Source organism: Eptesicus fuscus, chromosome 14, assembly GCF_027574615.1.
Source record: "Eptesicus fuscus isolate TK198812 chromosome 14, DD_ASM_mEF_20220401, whole genome shotgun sequence".
Taxonomy (NCBI): domain Eukaryota; kingdom Metazoa; phylum Chordata; class Mammalia; order Chiroptera; family Vespertilionidae; genus Eptesicus; species Eptesicus fuscus.
In genome coordinates, this window is record NC_072486.1 from 57,518,163 (window position 1) to 57,537,774 (window position 19,612).

General features: G+C 40.6%; 1 protein-coding gene across 1 annotated transcript in view; it reads left to right on the plus strand.

The window, feature by feature from the left end:
• Positions 1–19,612, plus strand: part of CNOT4 (CCR4-NOT transcription complex subunit 4) — a 157,201-nt gene that overhangs the window by 66,690 nt on the left and 70,899 nt on the right. The window contains exon 2 of the mRNA XM_008150503.3: positions 9,135–9,400. Within this exon, the coding sequence (XP_008148725.1) occupies positions 9,227–9,400 (174 nt within the window). The 5' untranslated portion in view covers positions 9,135–9,226. The remainder of the gene's footprint in view (positions 1–9,134; positions 9,401–19,612) is intronic.

Genomic DNA, 19,612 nt, shown 5'->3' on the forward strand with positions numbered 1-19,612 from the left:
TAATGGTGTTTTACATTTCTGAAACTTTGTTCATTTCTCTTTATTATTTTTTCCTGTCTTTGGACTGTATAATCTCTATTAATCTGCCACCATCTATTTCACTTTTGCCAGTTAAAACATACTATTGAGCCCCTCTAGTGACTTTATTTCAGTTGTTATACTTCCCAACTCCACAATTTCCATTTGTTTCTTTATTTAAAAATATCTTTTTATTGAAATTCTCTATTTGATGTGACATTTTCATTATACATTCCTTTACTACTTTAATCATGCTTTCCTTTAGTTCTTTGAATATACTTAAAATGGCTCCTTTGAAGTCTTTGTGTGTTAAATCCAACATATGGTGTCTCTCACAGGCAGTTTCTGTTGCCTGCTTCCTTCCTGGTGTACATGGGTTATACGTTCCTGTTTTTATGCATAGCTTGCAATTTCTGGTTGAAAACTGGACATTTTATGTAGCAACTGTGAGTACTGGTCTCCCATCCCAGGGCTTGTTACTGTTATTAGCTTATTTGTTTAGTGACTGCTTAGATTAATTTAGTGAAGTGTATTCCCCTCTTGCAGTGTTAAGCATCTGGTATTGATCCTGGGGGGTGCAGACTTGGATATGCCCACATGCACCTTAGGATGACTGTTTTTGGCAGGGTTCTCTTCCACTTCCACTGTCTCTTTCCTTGACCACACCCAGATGTTTATTGCCAGCTGACTGCTTCCTTGTTTTCAACTATGCCCTAGGACACAAATTGCTTCTCAACTTGATCCAAAAAAAATTTGAGCTCATTTGCAGGGATAGTTCTTGAGGTCAGACTTTGAAATTTATTCTGACCCTAGGAGGACTCATACTGGCTGTCTTATTTCCTGATTCTCCTTATTCTCTCCTGCAAGCTAGCTGGTTTACAGTTTAGCCTGTATGTGAATCTCCTCCCAGTTGCCCTTCGTCACAAGCTTCTTGGTTTTGAGATTGCCTTTAGGCCTGAGCTTTACACTCTATTGCATATGAAGTCTTCCTTTGGAAGAGTGTTTTAAGCCTACTTCACCTTCCTGGCAAAATATCTGGCTCTGGCTCTGACTCTGGAGTTGGATAGCAGGGGTAGTGGTGCACTTTCCACTCCATGTGACAGATACCCCCGGTTCTACTGAGCACTTACTGGAGTGGTGTACAGTGGCCTCAAGTCTTCTTGTTTTGCCTTTCCTGGTATTGGAACTCTGCTTTACAAAGTAGTTGGGTGAAAGACAGTCTAGGTCCTAGTATTTTCAACATGCAGCAGCAACATAGGGCTTCTTTTCCGTGAGTGGCAGTTGGGTGAAAGAGGGGAGCCCTCACCTTTTGGCTGCACTTACCTGGAATTTAGCTTAGCATCAGGTAGCTTTGGGCAGGATGAGAAATAATGATGTCCTGCCCCTACTGGCAAGATAGCTTTCTGTTAGCTATGGTGAAAGGGCACTCGAAATTTTGGCTGCACCAATCTGGAAAGGAGTTTCAGTTTCACTGAGCTGAGAAGAGGGAGGGAAAGAGAAAGGGAAAGAACAGGTTTTAGTTTAAATACCATACAGTCTTGCTGTTTTTCCTGAATTTTAATAGAGTTTCTTGAATAAATGTTTATTCGTTTGCCTTAGGCTTTTAGGATCATTTCCAGATACTTTAAATGGTTGGTTTTAAGTAATTTTCACCCATTTCCCTGGGGAGTGGGTTCATAGAACTCCTTACTGTCAAGCTGCAAGTGGAACCAAAAGAGATTTTTTTGAAAATATAAGTCAAATCTATGCCATTTCTCTGTTTAAAACTCCCTGGCCCTCTTCCTTTATTTCACAAAGGAAGGCAAACTTGTTCTAGTGGCCTATGATGAATCATTACAAGATCCTGGACCCCTCACATCTCTGTCCTTATCTCAAACTGTTCTTTCCCTTACTTATTCTACTCCAGCCACTCTAATTTGCTGTTCTTTAAGCACTTCAGGCATGTCCCCTCCGTGGGGCCTCTTGATTGACTTCTTCATGCCTCCGTCTGTTCTTTTCTCAGATATTTGCACAGCTTACACAAGTACCTCCTTTAAATGTTAACTTTTTTTGAAACCTACTTCAACTGGCCCATTTAAATTGCAATTGCCCTATTAAAAGTTAGGCAGCAGGGCTGAGATTTTTGCCTGTTATGGTTGACTAATGTATCCCAGAGACCTAGACTAGAATTTGAAACATAGTAAGAGTTTTATAACTATTTTTTGAATCACTGAATGAAGGTAAAAAAAAGAACTTTTAGAGTGGCAAAAACCTTAATTGGCCAACTGTCTAACTTTACTAATAAAATTAGAACCTGCTTATATGCACTGAATGGCCAGATTATTATGATCTCTGAACGCATAATAATCTGGCCACTCAGTGTGTGTGTGTGTGTGTGTGTGTGTGTGTGTGTGTGTGTGTGTGTGTATGTATTAGAGGCTCGGTGCATGAATTCGTACATGGGTGGGGTCTGGCCAGCCTGGCCAGGGGGAGGGGACATGGGCGGTTGGCCAGCCTGCCTGCTGGTCGAACTCCAGGTCGAGGGGACAATTTGCATATTAACCTTTTATTATATAGGATATACACTGAATGGCCAGATTATTATGTGTTCAGAGATCATAATAATCTGGCCACTCAGTGTAGATGGAATAATATGTGTTATTTACTAGATACGATTAGAACAACCAGTTAGCTTTCTTGATAAGAGAGGCTAAATGTGCCCCCCCCGCCCCCCTTTTTAGCCCTCTCCTCCTTTAAAAGACTAATCATTGTTAAGTACCCATTAAATGATAACTCCTCATTCTCCTGACCTCAGCCCTTGGTAATGTGGTAATGTCTCCTTTCTTTGTCAATGAATTTGCCTACTTTAGATGACTCATTATTAGTAGAATCATATGATACTTGTCTTTTTGTGAGTAATTTTATTTAGCATTATGTTTTCAAGGCTCATCCACATTGTAGCATGTATCAGAAAATCATTCTTTTTATGGCTGAATAATATTTTATTGTATGTATATACTGCATTTTGTTTATCCATTCATCTGTTGACAGACACTTGGGTTGTTTCAGCTTTTGGCTATTGGAAATAATGCTGCTATGACTATTGGTGTACTATGAATATTGGTGTACAATATTCATAGCAGCATTATTAAGTATCTGTTAAGAGACCCTTCTCTCAATTCCTTCTGTATATACCTGAAAGTAGAATTGCTGGATCATATGCTAATTCTGTATATAGCTTTTTGAGGAACCACCAAACTGTTTTGTACAGCGGCTGCAGTATTTTACATTTTTTACTGTATTTTTATACTTATCTTTTGAAAAGTATCTTAAACAAAAGCCATGTATATAGCACTTTATGAGTGATAAAGAATTTTTTAATATGATTTTGAGTATATGATTTTTACTTTTACTTACATGGTATGTGAGATTTTTGGTGATTCAGGAACATTATTATGTGTGTCAGAATTTATACTGTGTTATGGTACTAGTTGCAGGTGATATATTGCAGGTAATGAGGTAGAAATTTCATGTAGAATTTAAGTTTTTGAAAAAGTAATGTAATTTTTACTTATTGAACATTTGTACTTTATGCACAAGGGTAATGCAGTAATGACTTCAGTTATCATAATTTCTATCTTACCATATTGGAAAGGGCATGGGTTTTTAAGTAGACTGTCTTACTTCCAATTTGTGTCTTCAACATTTACTTAAAATGCTGGGTCACCCTTTGGTCTCAGTTGTCTTTTATAAGAGAATAGTATGTTTTTACCAAGTCATTGTGAGGATTAGATTGTATACGTGAAAATGAACTATTTTTTGGGTAAAATTAATTACCAAATCAAAAATGGATCACTTCTGTGCTATAACCCTCATACCTCATCCAGAAAGTCATTGACTTTACTTCCCTTTTTCCATTTAAAATCATCTTTTGTTTCTGTGTCTTATACCTTATTGTATTCTATGTCTTATTGTTTCAACTCATTGTTTTATTTTTATATTAGTTAACTAGCTTTTGTAATAAAAATTATCCTTTCCTAAATGAAAATCCTGGCAAAGATATTTGGAAGGGAGAGAGTTGATTTCAAAGTTTATTTTAAAAGCTTGGTTCATTGGGGTTACATAAAGGAAATTTCTCTCTACTTGAAATTCCATTAAATTTTGTGCCTCTTAGTTTTTTTCCAGATCAGTAAATTGAGTCTTAGAGCTTTTGAGTGTCTTCTAAAATCATACAGATACTTAGTGGAAGAGATGAGACAGAAGTCAGTTTTTGTTTTTTTGTTTTTTTTTAACTTGGTGTTCTAGTGTTCTACTACATCAGACTTCTCTCCTATATTTGACCAGTTGTGTGATGGCATTTGGCCACTGGAGTGCATGGCATCTCTCCATGGTGCTAGAAATGTACAAAATGTATTTCGTTTTTTGTTAACCACCTTAAGGGAATTCTTGCTAGTTTTTTTTTTTTTTTCCTCTCTCTCCCTCTAAACTGGAAGATTCATCCTCTTCCCAACTTTTTTAAAACTAAAAGAGCAATTAAAAAGCAAAACCTCAATATGTCATTTTTAATTTATAGTAATTTATTTTCTAGAAAGCTTTTCAATTCATAAACTTTATATATTGTTTCCTTTCCAGCATCCCATAAATTACTTCACTTAAAACTCTAATAAGCTGTGGTTATAGAAATAAAATCTTATAATCAAAAGTATATTAGAAGTGTAGACAGCACCCCTCAATTATTTTAGTTTAGTTTCCTGTTGGTGGAACCAATGTTTGAGTCTGTATTTTCTATAGGTACAGTTTTTGGATATTCAAGTTGGAGGAGCCATTAGATCGTCTCTAGACCCCTCATTTTATATATGAGGAAACTGATAGTGGCAAAACTGGGTCTGCAAACCAAGACGCCTTGTTTATAAATACATATGCCCGCCCTTCCTTCCTTCCTTCCTTCCTTCCTTCCTTCCTTCCTTCCTTCCTTCCTTCCTTCCTTCCTTCCTTCCGAATAGTTTATTTTTTTTAGAGAGAGGAAGGGAGAGAAAGAGAAACAGCAATGTGAGAGCACAACATCAACATCAATCGGCTGCCTCCTGCATGCCGCCTATCGGGGGATAGAGCCCGCAACCCTGGCATGTGCCCCTGACTGGGAATCAATCTGGCAACCTCCTTGTGCATGGGATGACACCCAACCAACTGAGCCACACTAGTCAGGGCCCATTTCTTTGTTTTTAAGCATTTTTATTTTGAAATATTTATAGGAAGATATTTCACTTCATTTTTCTGCTAATTATTAACAAAAGTCATATTTAATTTTCCTAAAAGAGATGAATATAATTTCTCTTTTTTAAGTTGGCCATTTGAATGGCAAAATGATATTTGTTGTAACAATTCAGATAATACAGATTTTTCAAAAAATAACTTAGTAGTCTACTTTCCTCCATTTTGTCTTTTGTAATGTGGTAACAGTTTGGTGTATAACCTTTCAAGTGCTTTATTTTTTTAGAGAAACAAATCAAGTATGTTAGTCTCCAACTTACTTTTCAAAAGTAAAAAACACTGCATAATAGACATCTTCTGATTCAACACACACATCTACCTTATTAGCCTATCTAATACAAGAGTAATATGCAAATTGACCATCACTCCAACACACAAGATGGCTGCTCCCATGTGGTCAAAGATGACTGCCCCCATGTGGACACAAAATGGCCACCACAAGATGACCAGCAGGGGAGGGCAGTTGGGAGGGACCAGGTCTGCAAGGGAGGGCAGTTGTGGGTGATCAGGCCAGCAGGGGAGGGCAGTTGGGGGGGAACAGGCCTTCAGGGGAGGGCAGTTAGGGGCAAACAGGCTGGCAGGGGAGTGGTTAGGGGGTGATCAGGCTGGCAGGCAGAAGCGGTTAGGGGCAATCAGGCAGGCAGGCAGGCAGGCAGGCGAGCAGTTGGGAGCCAGCAGTCCTGGATTGTGAGAGGGATTTCCGACAGCCCGTTTAGGCCCGACCCTACACGGATCGGGCCTAAACCAGCAGTTGGACATCCCTCGAGGTGTCCCAGATTAGAGAGGGTGCAGGCTGGGCTGAGGGACACCTCCTCTCCCCCTTGCATGAATTTTGTGCACTGTGCCTCTAGCGGCTATATAATTATTTACATAATGATTTCCCAACGGATTGTTTGCAGTTTTCTACTTGAATGAACAATGCTGTAAAACATATCAGAATACGTGGTGCACTTGTGTGGTATGTAGGACAGATTCTTAGGTGGAATAAGGAAGTGGTTTGTAACACAGATTCTGGGTTTGACTTCATGGAATGAATCCAGGCTGCACCACCTAATAGCTGTGCAATTTAAGGCAAGGTATTCTTTGTGCTCCCATTTCCTCTTAAGGAAGAGGAACGTAGATCAGTGATAACATCTACTTTGCGGGGAAATTAACTTCTTTGGCAGGGTGGTGGGAAAAATGCTGTCTTACTGTTTATAAACTAAAAAGGTTGATCACCATTTCATATATTGTAATCATTTGTAATTCTTGTGAACTACTCATATTCTGTTCTCATTTTTTTCTTTTGATTTATTTGCTGTTTAAAAATTGCTTTACACCATTTCTTTAATTATTTTGGACACTGGCCCTTCATTACAGATAGTGTATATATCCTTTACTCTGTTGCTTGCCTTTAATTTTATGTAGTTTATTTTTTCATGTTGCTAAGTTGATCATATATCTTTCTTTTAAGGCTTCTGAATTTCTGTTTTTGCTTAGGAAGACCTTCTGTATCCCAAGATTTGAAAAATTCTATGATTTTTTCTTCTAACACTTTAAAAGTTTATTTCAATGTATATTTCTTTAGGCAGATCATTTGGGATTTATTTTGATGGTAGTGTGACAAATATATACTGTTTTTTACTTTATTTTAAATATGTTTTTATTGATTTCAGAGAGAGGAAGGGAGAGGAGAGAGAGAAACATCAATGATGATAGAAAATCATTGATCAGCTGCCTCCTGCACACCCCTACTGGAGATCATTGGCATGTCCCCTAACCGAGAATCAAACTATGACCTCCTGGTTTATGGGTTGATGCTCAATCCCTGGACCACACTGGCCTGGCGATGCTGTCTTTTTTTTTTCTTAAAAGTACATCAACCAGTATCTTGTTACTGCTTATTTTTTAAAATATATTTTTATTGATTTCAGGAGAAAGGGAGAAAGAGAGATAGAAACATCAACGATGAGAAAGAATCATTGATAGGCTGCCTCCTGCACGCCCCCTACTGGGTATCGAGCCTGCAACCCGGGCATATGCCCTTGATCTGAATCAAACCTAGGCCCCTTCATTCCACAGGCTGATGCTCTATCCACTGAGCCAAACCGGCTAGGGCCTGTTACTGCTTATTAATTGGTCATCCTTGCCATATTGATTTATAATGTCACTTTTATCAAATATTAAAGTTTATAAATTTATGGTTCTTTTTCTAGATTTTAAAATTTATTTTCTTTGACTTTTGTCCATATTTGTACCAATAATCAAATTTAAATTATTGTAGCTTTGTAGTACAGTTCAATATCTGATAGTGCAAATGCCCATATTCCTCCCCGCACACCCCCAGAAGTTTCAAAGCAACTCTCATGCATTTTTATTCTTTCATGTCAACTTTAGAATCATTTTGTCAAATTATGTAAAACAAAACAAAACCTTTATTATTTTGATAGGGATTGCATTGTTATATTTTGGAGGTTATAATTTTTTTAACCTAAAATAGTCATTCCATCCTAATGTTTTAAGAGTGGCTTTAACCTAAATTGTTACCTAAAACTTTTCAACTCTGTATAATCTAAAAAGATACATTATTGCCTGGCTGGTGTGGCTTAGTGGCTGAGTGTCAACCCATGAACAAGGAGGTCACTGTTCGATTCTAGATCAGGGCATATTTCCGGGTTGCGGGCTCGATCCCTAGTAGGGGGCGTGCAGGAGTCAGCAATCAATGATTCTCTCATTATTGATATTTCTATGTCTCTCTCCCTCTCCCTTCCTCTCTGAAATCTATAAAAAATATTTTTAACAAAATACAATATTTAATTTTTATTGGTTTGTTTAATATGTGCCTATTCTTCCAAAAGTTTTCGTTGACACATTATACATATTTAATTGTAAACAGATTACATGGCATTTTTAAATGACTCTAGCCTTTGTTTTCTTTGGTAAGGATTTGATATTAACATGTGATTTTAGATGACTGAAGCCTTTTTTTTTTTCATTAGGTTTATTTTGTAAATTGTGATACATTTTAGATATCTTGCTCCTTTACTTATGTGGCAATATTATGTACTAGAGGCCCAGTGCACGAATTCGTGCATGGGTGGGGTCCGGCCGGACCGCTCGGATCACAGCCAATCGGGCCAGGTTGGGGGAAGGTGACATGGGGAGGTTGGCTGGCCAGCCCCGCTCTGCCCCCTGGTGGAACTCCTGGTTGAACTCCCGGTCGAGGTGACAATTTGCATATTAGCCTTTTATTATATAGGATTACTAGTGTTTAGGACAAGGATGAGACAGTCTACTGTGTGTTTTAATGCCGAAGATGCTTCCATATATTACTTATTCCCCTCAAATGTGATATGATTTCTATGAGGTTAGTACTAAATATTTTATCTAGAAAAAAGGAAGTTATTTTGTTTTTTAATTAAATTCAAAAAGTTGCCCAGTTGTCATGGCTCAGTGGTTGAGCGTCAACCTACGAAGCAGGAGGTCATGGTTTGATTCCCTGTTCAAGGCACGTGCCCCGGTTGCAGGCTCGATCTCCAATGGGGAAAGTGCTGGAGGAAGCCGATTAATGATTCTCTCTTATCATTGATGTTTCTATCTCTCTCTCCCTTTCCCTTTCTGAAATCAATAAAAATATATTTAAAAAACAACAACAACAACACACACACACACACACACACACACACACACAAAAGAAAAACCCAAAAAGTTAATAATGCCAGGTTTTTTCTCTTGACATGCAAAAAATTTCAGGATTCCATTCTGAAATCTATTCTGAGATGATAGTAAAGATTGATCTGATTAACATTTTTAATAAATGATTATTGATTGTTGAAAATGCTATTTTTTCCAGTAGTAAACAGTATATTTTGTTTCTTCTCATGCAGGTCTTTGAAGTTCTACATTTTAATTCTCAGTGCTGAACTTCTTTCTCCCTTAAATTATTATAAACTTTTGCTGCTGTTTAATAAACGTGAAGATGTCTCGCAGTCCTGATGCGAAGGAAGACCCTGTGGAATGTCCTCTTTGCATGGAGCCCTTGGAGATAGATGATATCAATTTTTTCCCTTGCACCTGTGGCTACCAGATTTGCCGATTTTGTTGGCATAGAATTCGCACTGATGAAAATGGGCTTTGTCCTGCATGTAGAAAGGTAAATACTTAAAAATAATTTTTGTACATGAGTATGAGTAAGTAAATTTTTGGCTTTGTTGTTTCCTAAGTATATGACTTTGGTTAAGTCACATAACCTCTTGGTTGACTTCAGTTTGTCTGCTTAAGAGGAAAGAAGTTGATTTCAGTTTGTCTGCTTAAGAGGATTGGGAGAGGCAAAGAATTTAGATAGGATGGCATAAAATTGGTAAAACACATTTTAATAGTACATCTGTGAGGGATTATACTTTAATTTTCTAGTACAGAATAGGAGAGAAGTCTTGATGTTTACTAAGATAAGTCATGGGTTAAAATGGCAGAAATTCTGGCTCAGAAGGTAGTAGTTACTCATTTCTTGAGTCCTTATGATAATTCTAGGCTGATAATGCTATCCCCATTGTACACTTAAGGAAACTGTGCCTTTGAAGAAACTTTTCCATAGATATCAACTAGTGGTAATTGGTTTGTGATTCAAATATGTCTTTTGAGTCTCTTCTAACTCTTTTAAAAAAATCTGTGATTTGCCTGGCCAGTGTGTCTAAGTAGTTGAGTGTCTACTTATGAACCAGGACGTCATGATTTGATTCTCAGTCAGGGAACATGCCCAGTTTGTGGGCTCAATCCCTAGTAACGGGTGTGCAGAAAGCACCGATCAGTGATTACCTCTCATCATTGATGTTTCTATCTCTCCCTTTCTTTTCCTCTCTGAAATAAAATATATATATTAAAATTTTTAAAAATATATGATTTTTAATATTTTCTGAGTTTTGTTGTTTTAATAAGCAGGTGGTGCAACAGAGTATAGTAAATGATCTATTGGGGTGAGTAGGATCACTGCATTTCTGTCTTGAAGGACTTTATTTTGTGACCTTAGTGCTTCATGCAATTATTTATTTTTGCCTTCTCTTTAATGTCTGTATGATTTAAATCTTTATTTCTGTGTATCCATTTGAAAGAGCTCTTATGTTAATTACTACCAGATTTTGAGAAAGCAGACGTGTTTTAGATACCTAGATTACTTTTAAATTTTTTATTTTTTAATTTCCTTACCAGAGGAATTTTATTTCAGAAGGCAATACATTGTCTAGCTTTTAAAAAAGTATAGTGGTTATTTAATATACTTTACATGAATGTAAAACAGATCTACTTAAGTGTTAATATACTGTGTGTGTACACACACACACACACACACACACTGAATATAGTATATATAACATGTAATAGATATTTATAATGTATATAATTTCATTTTTTATTAAAATCTTAACATTAGCTTTGGTTAAAATCTATAATAAATTTGTGGTAATGGGTTTAAAATATTCAGTCATATTTTATAAATTGGTTCCTGGTCATTTCACAAGAAGATGATCATATTGAACTATTTTGTAGAAAGTGGTAACTTTCAGGATAACCCAAGACTCTAAGGCTGTGAATGTGATTGACTTCATGACATTTATCTCTCTTCTCTATCCCTCTCTCTCTTCTCTATCCCGCTCGCTCGCTCTCTCTCTCTCTCTCTCTCTCTCTCTCTCTCTCTCTCTCTCTCTCTGTATGGTTATGAAGTAGAGTCTTAATAAAAGACCAATTGTTAAATTATTATTAGACAAAAATCAGTTATTTGGGAAAATGGCAAAGAAATTCATTTTAATTTTAAGGGATTACCTAGAATTACCTCAGATCCTTAGAAAGTGGAGAAAAAATAGAAAAAAATAAAGATTAAAACAAAACTAACTTTAGCAAAGCTGGTTATCAATAAAGTGTGTCTTCCTGGGAAAACGAGGGAGTGTGAGGAATGTGAAAGACAGAAGGCCATTGGGATCAATTTCAATAAAGAAGCATTAGCTAAAAAATCAAACTCAGAAGAAACTGCTGGAAAACAAAAAGGTAAGAATAGCGGTGCTTCAAGATCCTAGGAAAAATATCGGTGTAGTTGTTTGAGTATGGGGTTTGAGCAGCATTTGAGTCCAGCCCAACTTTTACACCACATAGGAGAGAAAATGCTCTCTAGCTGGAACATTGATTATAAATTTGGGATAGAAATACCCTGGAGGAACTTGGGTTGCCTATGGTCAGAAGATGAATTACTGACATACCCTGTCCAGGAATTTCTCCTCTGCACAGTCATGAAGGAGCATCCTGCAGTAAACAAATAGCATTTATAGACTGGTTGACGGAATCCTTACATGTAAACATGTACAACAAATAAGATTCAACAGACATTTCAGAAAAACCAACATTATGAAAGAGAACAAAAATCAGTAAATAGAAGCACTTAATATAAGTAAATAAACAAACCTTTAAAAGTATCATTGGTACTTCTCAAAGAGGTAAGAGAGAATGACATATTCATATAGAAAGAACATTTTTAAAAAAGTGTATTTAGAGATCTTGAAAATGTATAATCTTATAGATGGGCTGAAGAACAGAATGTATATATTTCAAGATCAAATTAGTAAATTGGAAGATTTTGCTGAGTATTTTCTTGCAGGATATAGTGCAAAAAATAAAAAAAGAGAAAGCATGAAAGAAAAGTGAAGCAACACAAAGATCTGGTTCTAATCTGCTAACAGAAGTTTCAGCAGCAGTGAACTAAGAATGGATAGGGAGAAATAAAGAACTAAAGAAGAAAATTTCTCATGATGAAAAGTAGTTGTCTTTAAAAGGGCTCTGTGAATATGAAGCAAGATGACTGAAAAAGATCAACAACTGTTTATATAATTGTGAAATTTTATTTTTATTTATTTATTTATTTTAATGTGAAATTTTAGAGTATCGAGAATAATGACAACTTTCTAAAGACTCATGAGAGAAATACATGACTACAAAGGAAGAAGAATAAAACTGATACCAGTATTTTTGTTTTATAACCATAGAAAAGAAAATAATTGAGAAATTTGTGTTTCCAAATTTTTGAGTGACAATAACTTTGAATAAGGAATCCTCAATTTCAGATGTGAAAGCTTAATAAAACATTTTTCAGACATACAAAGATTCATAAAGCTTAGTCTTCTTTTGCAGGACAAGTAGAAGATTTGAGGATGACTGCAAGGTTTGAACTGAGCAGCTAAAAGTAAAGAGTAGCCATTAACTGAGATGGGGAAGACTACAATAAGAATAGGTCTTTTGAGAAGATCAGGAACTCAGTTTGATATTTAAGTTTGAGATTCCTAGTAGAAATCTAATTGAATATGTTGAATAGACGGGAATATTCAAGTTTGTTTCTGATATGGAGATATAAATTTGGGAGTTATCAACAAATAGAATCCTACCTAATAATAGACAAATATGCAAATTGACCGTACCTTCGCTATGCCCACGATTGGCCAGGAGGCGCGGGGGGGCGGGACTCAGGGTGGCCAGGGTGGCCGATTGGGCCGGCGGGACGCTGAGCTCGCGTTGCCAGCAGCGGCTGCGCCATGGCTGTGCTGTGGCACAGAAGGGGCCTCTGGGGCAGCGAGCTCACATCCCGCCATGGACCATCTAAAGCGGGGGAGCTGGGTGCCTGTCCACTCCAGCACCAGGCCTTTCAGAAGCCTTCACTGCGCCAGAGGCTCTGAAAGACCTGGTGCACCAGCGGACAAGCACCCAGCTCCCCGCGATCGAAAGCGAAAGCGTGGGAGCTGGGTGCCTGTCCGCTCAGGCACCAGGCCTTTCAGAAGCCTCTGGCACAGTGGAGGCTTCTGAAAGGCCTGGTGCACCAACGGACAGGCACCCAGCTCCCCCGCGATCGAAAGCGAAAGTGTTTAGGGGACCCTACACGTGCACGGATTTGGGCACTGATAGGGGGGCGTGGCCTGCGGGGATCGGCCTGCTGTGGAAGCGCCACTCATCCCAGTCAGCTGAGCAGCTGTTGGATGAGGAAATTAGTCTGAGCTGATATTTCGGGGTAATGTCTTGGGTAAAGGCATGTTCTGTGTCCTGGAGGAATCTGGCGGAGAGCTTTGCATCCCAAAGCCACTCAATGAATGTCCTTGATGTGTGATGCCAAGTTGTTGACACCATTGGGGATGTTCAGGGCAGCCGTGCTCCAGGATCCTCAGCCATCAGGACAGCCTCCCTGGGGAGTCCACAGTCACATCCCCGCTTGCCATCTGCCTATGCCAGCTCCCCATGCTCTTTCTAAAACACATCTTAGAAGGCCTGCATCAGCTGGTGGGGTCAGGCCAGAGTCTGGATTGTCTCAGGTATTTTGATAGGTGAGGAGACTCAGCCTCACCCTGGGCCTGCTAGCAGCTGCTCCCGCTGAGGAAGCAGCTGCTTATCCCAGTCAGCTGAGCAGTGCTCCCACTGTGGGAGTGCACTGACTACCAGGGGGCAGCTCCTGCGTTAAGCTGTTGAATAAACGGGAATATTGGTGTCATAGCGACTGGCCGACAAGTCTTTCTGGTCGTTCCGCTGCTCGGTCGCTGGGCTTTTATATATCCTATCTAATAAAAGAGTAATATGCAAATTGACCATCACTTCAACACACAAGATGGGTGCCCCCATGTGGATACAAGATGGCCACCACAAGATAGCCAGCAGGTGAGGGCAGTTGGGAGGGACCAGGCCTGCAGGGGAGGGCAGTTGGGGGCGATCAAGCCTGCAGGGGAGGGCAGTTAGGGGTGACCAGGCTGGCAGAGGAGGGAAGTTGGGGGAAACCAGGAAAGCAGGCAGGCGAGCAGTTGGGAGCCAGAAGTCCTGGATTGGAGAGGTTGCAGGCTGGGCTGAGGGACACACACCACCATGCACAAATTTTGTGCACTGGTCTTCTAGTATACTAATAAAAGCTTAGGTGGCCCTTGCACCCTCACATCATCACAAGATGGCCGCCCACACGTTGCCACAAGATGGCTGCCCTCATGTCATCACAAGATGGCCGCCACAAGATGGCTGGCAGGGGAGGGCAGTTTGGGGTGACCAGGCTGCCAGGGGAGGGCACTTGGGGGTGACCAGGCAGGCAGGGCAGGGCAGTTGGGGGCGACCAGGCCGGCAGGGGAGAGCAGTTGGGGGACACCAGGTCTGCATGGGAGGGCAGTTGGGGGCAATCAGGCTGGCAGGGGAGCGGTTAGGGGGCGATCAGGCTGGCAGGCAGAAGTCATTAGGGGCAATCAGGCAGGCAGACAGGCGATTGGTTAGGAACCAGCAGTCCCGGATTGTGAGAAGACAGCCGGACATCCCCTGAGGGGTCCCAGATTGGAGAGGGTGCAGGCTGGGCTGAGCAACACTCCTCCAGTGTATGAATTTCATGCACCGGGCTTCTAGTATATAGATAATGATTCTTCATGAGATCATAAGAAAGAGAGGGTCAATAGAAAAGGCGAGAGATTTTCTAAGGATGAGTACCAAGGCTCTCCAACATTTATAGAAAAAATCCAGATAGAAGAAATATTAGGTGACCTCCTTTTGGGCCTCCAAGTTATAATCTTTAACTGAGGCGTTTATTTATTTATTTATTTATTATCATGGTGGTGGTTGTTAAAAAAAAAAAAAACAGGAGTAAATTTGCAGAGTTTTTGTTGTTTTTGTTGTGGGCTTAGTGGAACCACAGCTTCCAGACTCTCCTTCGTCTCTTGACTACCAGACCTTGCTTGTATTTGTGTCGTGGCTGGAGTGGGTCAGGAAAAGTAGACAATGTAGTCCACACACAGAGTCTTAGAGACTGAGACCTGGCTTAGCCTTGCCAGAGAATGTGCTGAACACTCTGAGCACAATATTTGTGAAGCCGGCTGTTTTAGGGACCAGCAAGTATTTATTTCTCTGGGGACCAGCCTCAGTGTTTGTATTAACATGGAGGAAAACCATCAGGGTTGATAGAGGCCTGGAGAGGACCACGAAGCTACCATTTACTTTAGTCCAACCCTGCAGGGAGAGAGCCTGCAGAAGCCACTTTGGAATGCCAAATTGGCATGATTAAATAAGCTTGGAGATGCAGGTAGGGGGCTAGTTTAAGTAAGCTCCTGATTTTGGCTCACAAGGTGAAACCTGCCTGTTAGCAGAAAGGGCCTCTTTGCTTTAATAGCTTTTAAAAGCAGAGAGATGGCAGGTTTTAGAGACCAAGAGAGTTTAGTGCTTCAGTTTGGTGCTAGTTGTTAAGCCTAATGGAATCAAAAGGACATAGTGCTTTTTTAAATAGTGGCATAGGCTACCTGGTGTTTCTTTTGACTGCCTGTGTATGTTGTTTTAGTGCAGCATTTCTGAGAAAAATACCTGGGGGGATAGCAGATGTAGGAACACAGGTGGTATACTGACATAGCACCATACAACATTGACTCATATGGAAACCAGAGACTGGCCAAATAAATGAAAACCTTAGCAAAGGTATTATTATTTTAATCTCAGAAATAATAGAAGATATTGCATTCATGAAACAGCAGCAGGATAGTATTAAAAATTTAATGAACAATAAGCATCATGATTGACAGTTAAAATGCGATAGCAGAATTAACTCAAGGAAAGAGAAGATAAAGTTGAGAAGAGCTCTTAAAAAGTAGTGCAAAACTACCATAATGATAGATTATTTGAGAGAAGATATAGCTTTATTTGAGGATTAATCTAAGAGGTCAAATACCAAATAAGTTTGTGTTCTAGTATTACAGAAGGAAAATTGTAAAAAATATGATTGAAGAATATTCCTAGGACCAAAGAAACATTTTCCCAGATTAAGAAGTCCCATCAAGTGCCGGGCACAAGCTTTTTTATTTTTAAATATCAGAATACTGAAGATAAATTCTGCAAGCTTCCGAAGTGGGGGGGAAAAACAAGGGTCATACATAAAAGACCAGGAATCAGAATCATGTCAGACTTCTCAAAAGCAAGCTGGACACTTCTGAAGGAAATTTATTTTCATCATCGAACTCCATATATTGTCAAGTGTTAATTAAGTGTGAGAAAAAGGTACACAAAAAGACATTTTCAGGCTTGAAAGGTCTCAATTTTTTTTTTACCTTTCATACACACTCTCAGGGAACTCTACTGTACTAGAGGATATGCCCCACCAACATGAGGGAATGAAGAAGAGAGAACAATACATGGGACAAGTTATACAGATCAGAGTAGCAATGGGATTCTTGGATAATGTGAAAAGATGACAGCTGTGCCCCAGATAAAGAATACTTGATATTTTTCAAAAGAAATGTCTTGTGAGGCCATTTCAGCAATTGGAGGAGATTTGATTGTTGAATAAACACATGCAAATATAATCAGACAAAACACAGTTAATAACTAGAGAAACAAAATATTTGTACAGAATAGGAAATGTAATCACATTATACTACAATGGCTCAAATATGGGGTAAGGGTTGAGATTTTTTTCCCCCACACAGATATCCTATTGTTATAGCATTATTTCTAGAAAAAAAACTGTCTCTTCACTGTTGAATGATTTTGGATTCTTTCTTGAAAATCAATTGCCCATAAAAGTGTACATTTGTTTCTAGAGTCTGTATTCCATCCATTGATAATTACATCTATCCTTATGTCAATACCATATTGTCCTGATTACTCTAAGGCTTCAAATATGGTATAATAGATCTTTCAATGTTGTTATTCTTTTTACTAGTGTCCTGGTGCACGGATTCACGCACATTGAAAGGAAATTAATTAGTCCCTTCGGTGCAGGGACTAATGCAGGTGGCCCCAGGTGGTGGCCAGCGGGGCAGGACTGGGCGAGACGTGCTGGACATGTCCTGGAGCCAACCTCCCATGGTCCCTTCCCAGCCTGCTGCACCTGGGCTGGCTCGAAGGGCATCTGCAGAGCGAGCGGGGTCCCTCCGGCCGGTGGGGTCCCTTGTCCTGGCATGTGGGGATTGGGCCAAAACCAGCTCTCTGACATCCCCTGAAGGGTCCCGGAGTACAAGAGGAATCGCAAGGAATAGGGCTCCCTCCTCTCTAGTTCTGGGGTGCATCACCTGAGAACTGCTGCTGCCAAGTGACTGCAGCTAGGCAGCTCCTGCATTGAGCGTCTGGCCCCTGGTGGTCAGTGTGTGCCAAAGCTACTGGCCAGGTGATGGTTAGACAATCAGGCAAGCAGTTAGGGGCAATCAGGCAGGCAGAGTGGTTAGGGGCAATTATACTATCTAAAGAGTAATATGCAAATTGACCATCACTCCAACACACAAGATGGCTGCCCCTATGTGGTCAAAGATGGCTGCCCCCATGTAGACACAAGATGGCCACCACAAGATGGCCAACAGGGGAGGGCAATGGGGAGGGACCAGGCCTGCAAGGGAGGGCAGTTGGGGGCGATCAGGCCTGCAGGGGTGACCAGGCCTGCAGTGGAGGGCTGTTAGGGGTGACCAGGCCTGCAGGGGAGGGCAGTTAGGCATCAATCAGGCTGGCAGGGATCAGTTAGGCATCAATCAGGCTGGAAGGGGAGTGGTTAGGGGGTGATCAGGCTGGCAGGCAGAAGCGGTTAGGGGCAATCAGGAAGGCAGGTAGGCGAGCAGTTGGGAGCCAGCAATCCTGGATTGGTAGGATCAGGCCTAACGGGCAGTCGGACATCCCTTGAGGGGTCCCAGATTGGAGAGGGTGCAGGCTGGGCTCAGGGACACACACCCCCATGCACGAATTTCATGCACTGCACCTCTAGTATATAGATATCTATATATAGATAATTTATTTTGAGTATCTACAGTAAGTCCTTAGCATTTCCATATAAGTTTTTAAAATAAGTTTATCATTTTGTACAAAAAAATCTACTTGGTTTTAATTGAGATTGCACTGAATAAACAGAACAATTTGAGGGAAAATGACATCTTAAAAATGTTGACTTATGTAGTTCATGAATAAGGTTTATCATTTTTCTAAGTTTTAAAGATTTTTAAAACAATATTTTGCTCAGTGGTTGAGCATCGACCTATGAACCAGGGGGTCACGGTTTGATTTGTTTTATATTTGTTTAAACAGATAAGCATTGTTCTAAAATCTGTGTCCAATAATTCTAGTAGCTGGTCTGTGAGGAATGCTCCTGTTGGTCATCATTCATGTTAACTTAATTTCTTTACTAGAGGCCTGGTGCATGAAATTTGTGCATGGTGGGGGGGTCCCTCAGCCCGGCCGGCACCCTCTCACAATCTGGTTGGGAGATGTCCGACCAGCAGTTATACATCTCTCTCACAATCCAGGACCACTGGCTCCTAACCGCTTGCCTGCCTGCCTGCCTGATCGCCCCTAACCACTCTACCTGCCTGGTTGCCCCTAACTGCCTCCGCCTGCCTGCCTGATCGCCCCTACCTGCCCTCCCCTACCAGCCTGATCTCGCCTCCAACTGCCCTCCCCTGCCGGCCAATTTGGTTCTGATTGGTCGGTTTCTATGCCAGTCAGTGTCAAAAGCTCCGCCTCCTAGGCAGCCATTGACTCCTCACAGTTGACCCAGATTTGGTTCTGATTGGTCAGTTTTTATGCCAGTCAGTGTCTCCGGGCCTATCTCCAGGCCTGATCAGAGAGGTGGGTCTGATTAGCAGCCTCCATGGAGGCCCGGAGAGAAAGAGAGGCATGGCTGTTGACGAAGCCTGGAGAGAGAGAGGCAACAGCTGGTCAACAGCTGCCACGGAGGCTGCGGATCAGACCCTGCCTCTCCGGGCCTCTCTCCGGGCCTGATCCGTAGCCCCTTGGCAGTCTGTGCTGGGTCACCACGCCCACACCAGTGGCAATCAGTGTCACCACAGCAACCCAGCACTGACTGCAGGACTGACTTCCGGTGTTCGGTTGAGCTTTCAGTCGGTCGTTATGGACCCTGGGTTTTTACATGTTAGGGTATGTGTGGTTTCCTATGCTTGCTTCTTGGTTGTTGTCTTTGAATTATTTCCTGGTTCTCCAAGGTCCAGAGTAGATATGCCATCCTCTAGAGAGGCTTTGATTTGACTTCTGGGGGGTCCTATATTCGTTGGCATCAGGGATGTTTCAGGCATTAAAGTCTTTGTTTAGGCCAAGCGTAAAGGACTTTTGGTTTCCAGGGTGCATATCTTCTCTAGGGTTGTTTGGTTTCGGCTTTGAATGCTGTCCCTTTCCCCCCATTTGTCCCTCTCTCCCGGTTTGTTGTTACTCAGATTTTTCACTTTTCTCTTTGGATTTTGACTCTCATCCAAAAATTGGCTTGCAACTTCTCTATTGCAGATCATTATTGTTTTTAAGATGTTGATTTTAAGTTTTTTTATAGTGTTTTTCATTGTCTTTAGCAAGAGGAAAAGTTAGAGCTGTGACTGCATTTATTAAAAACGAAGAACAAAAGTAA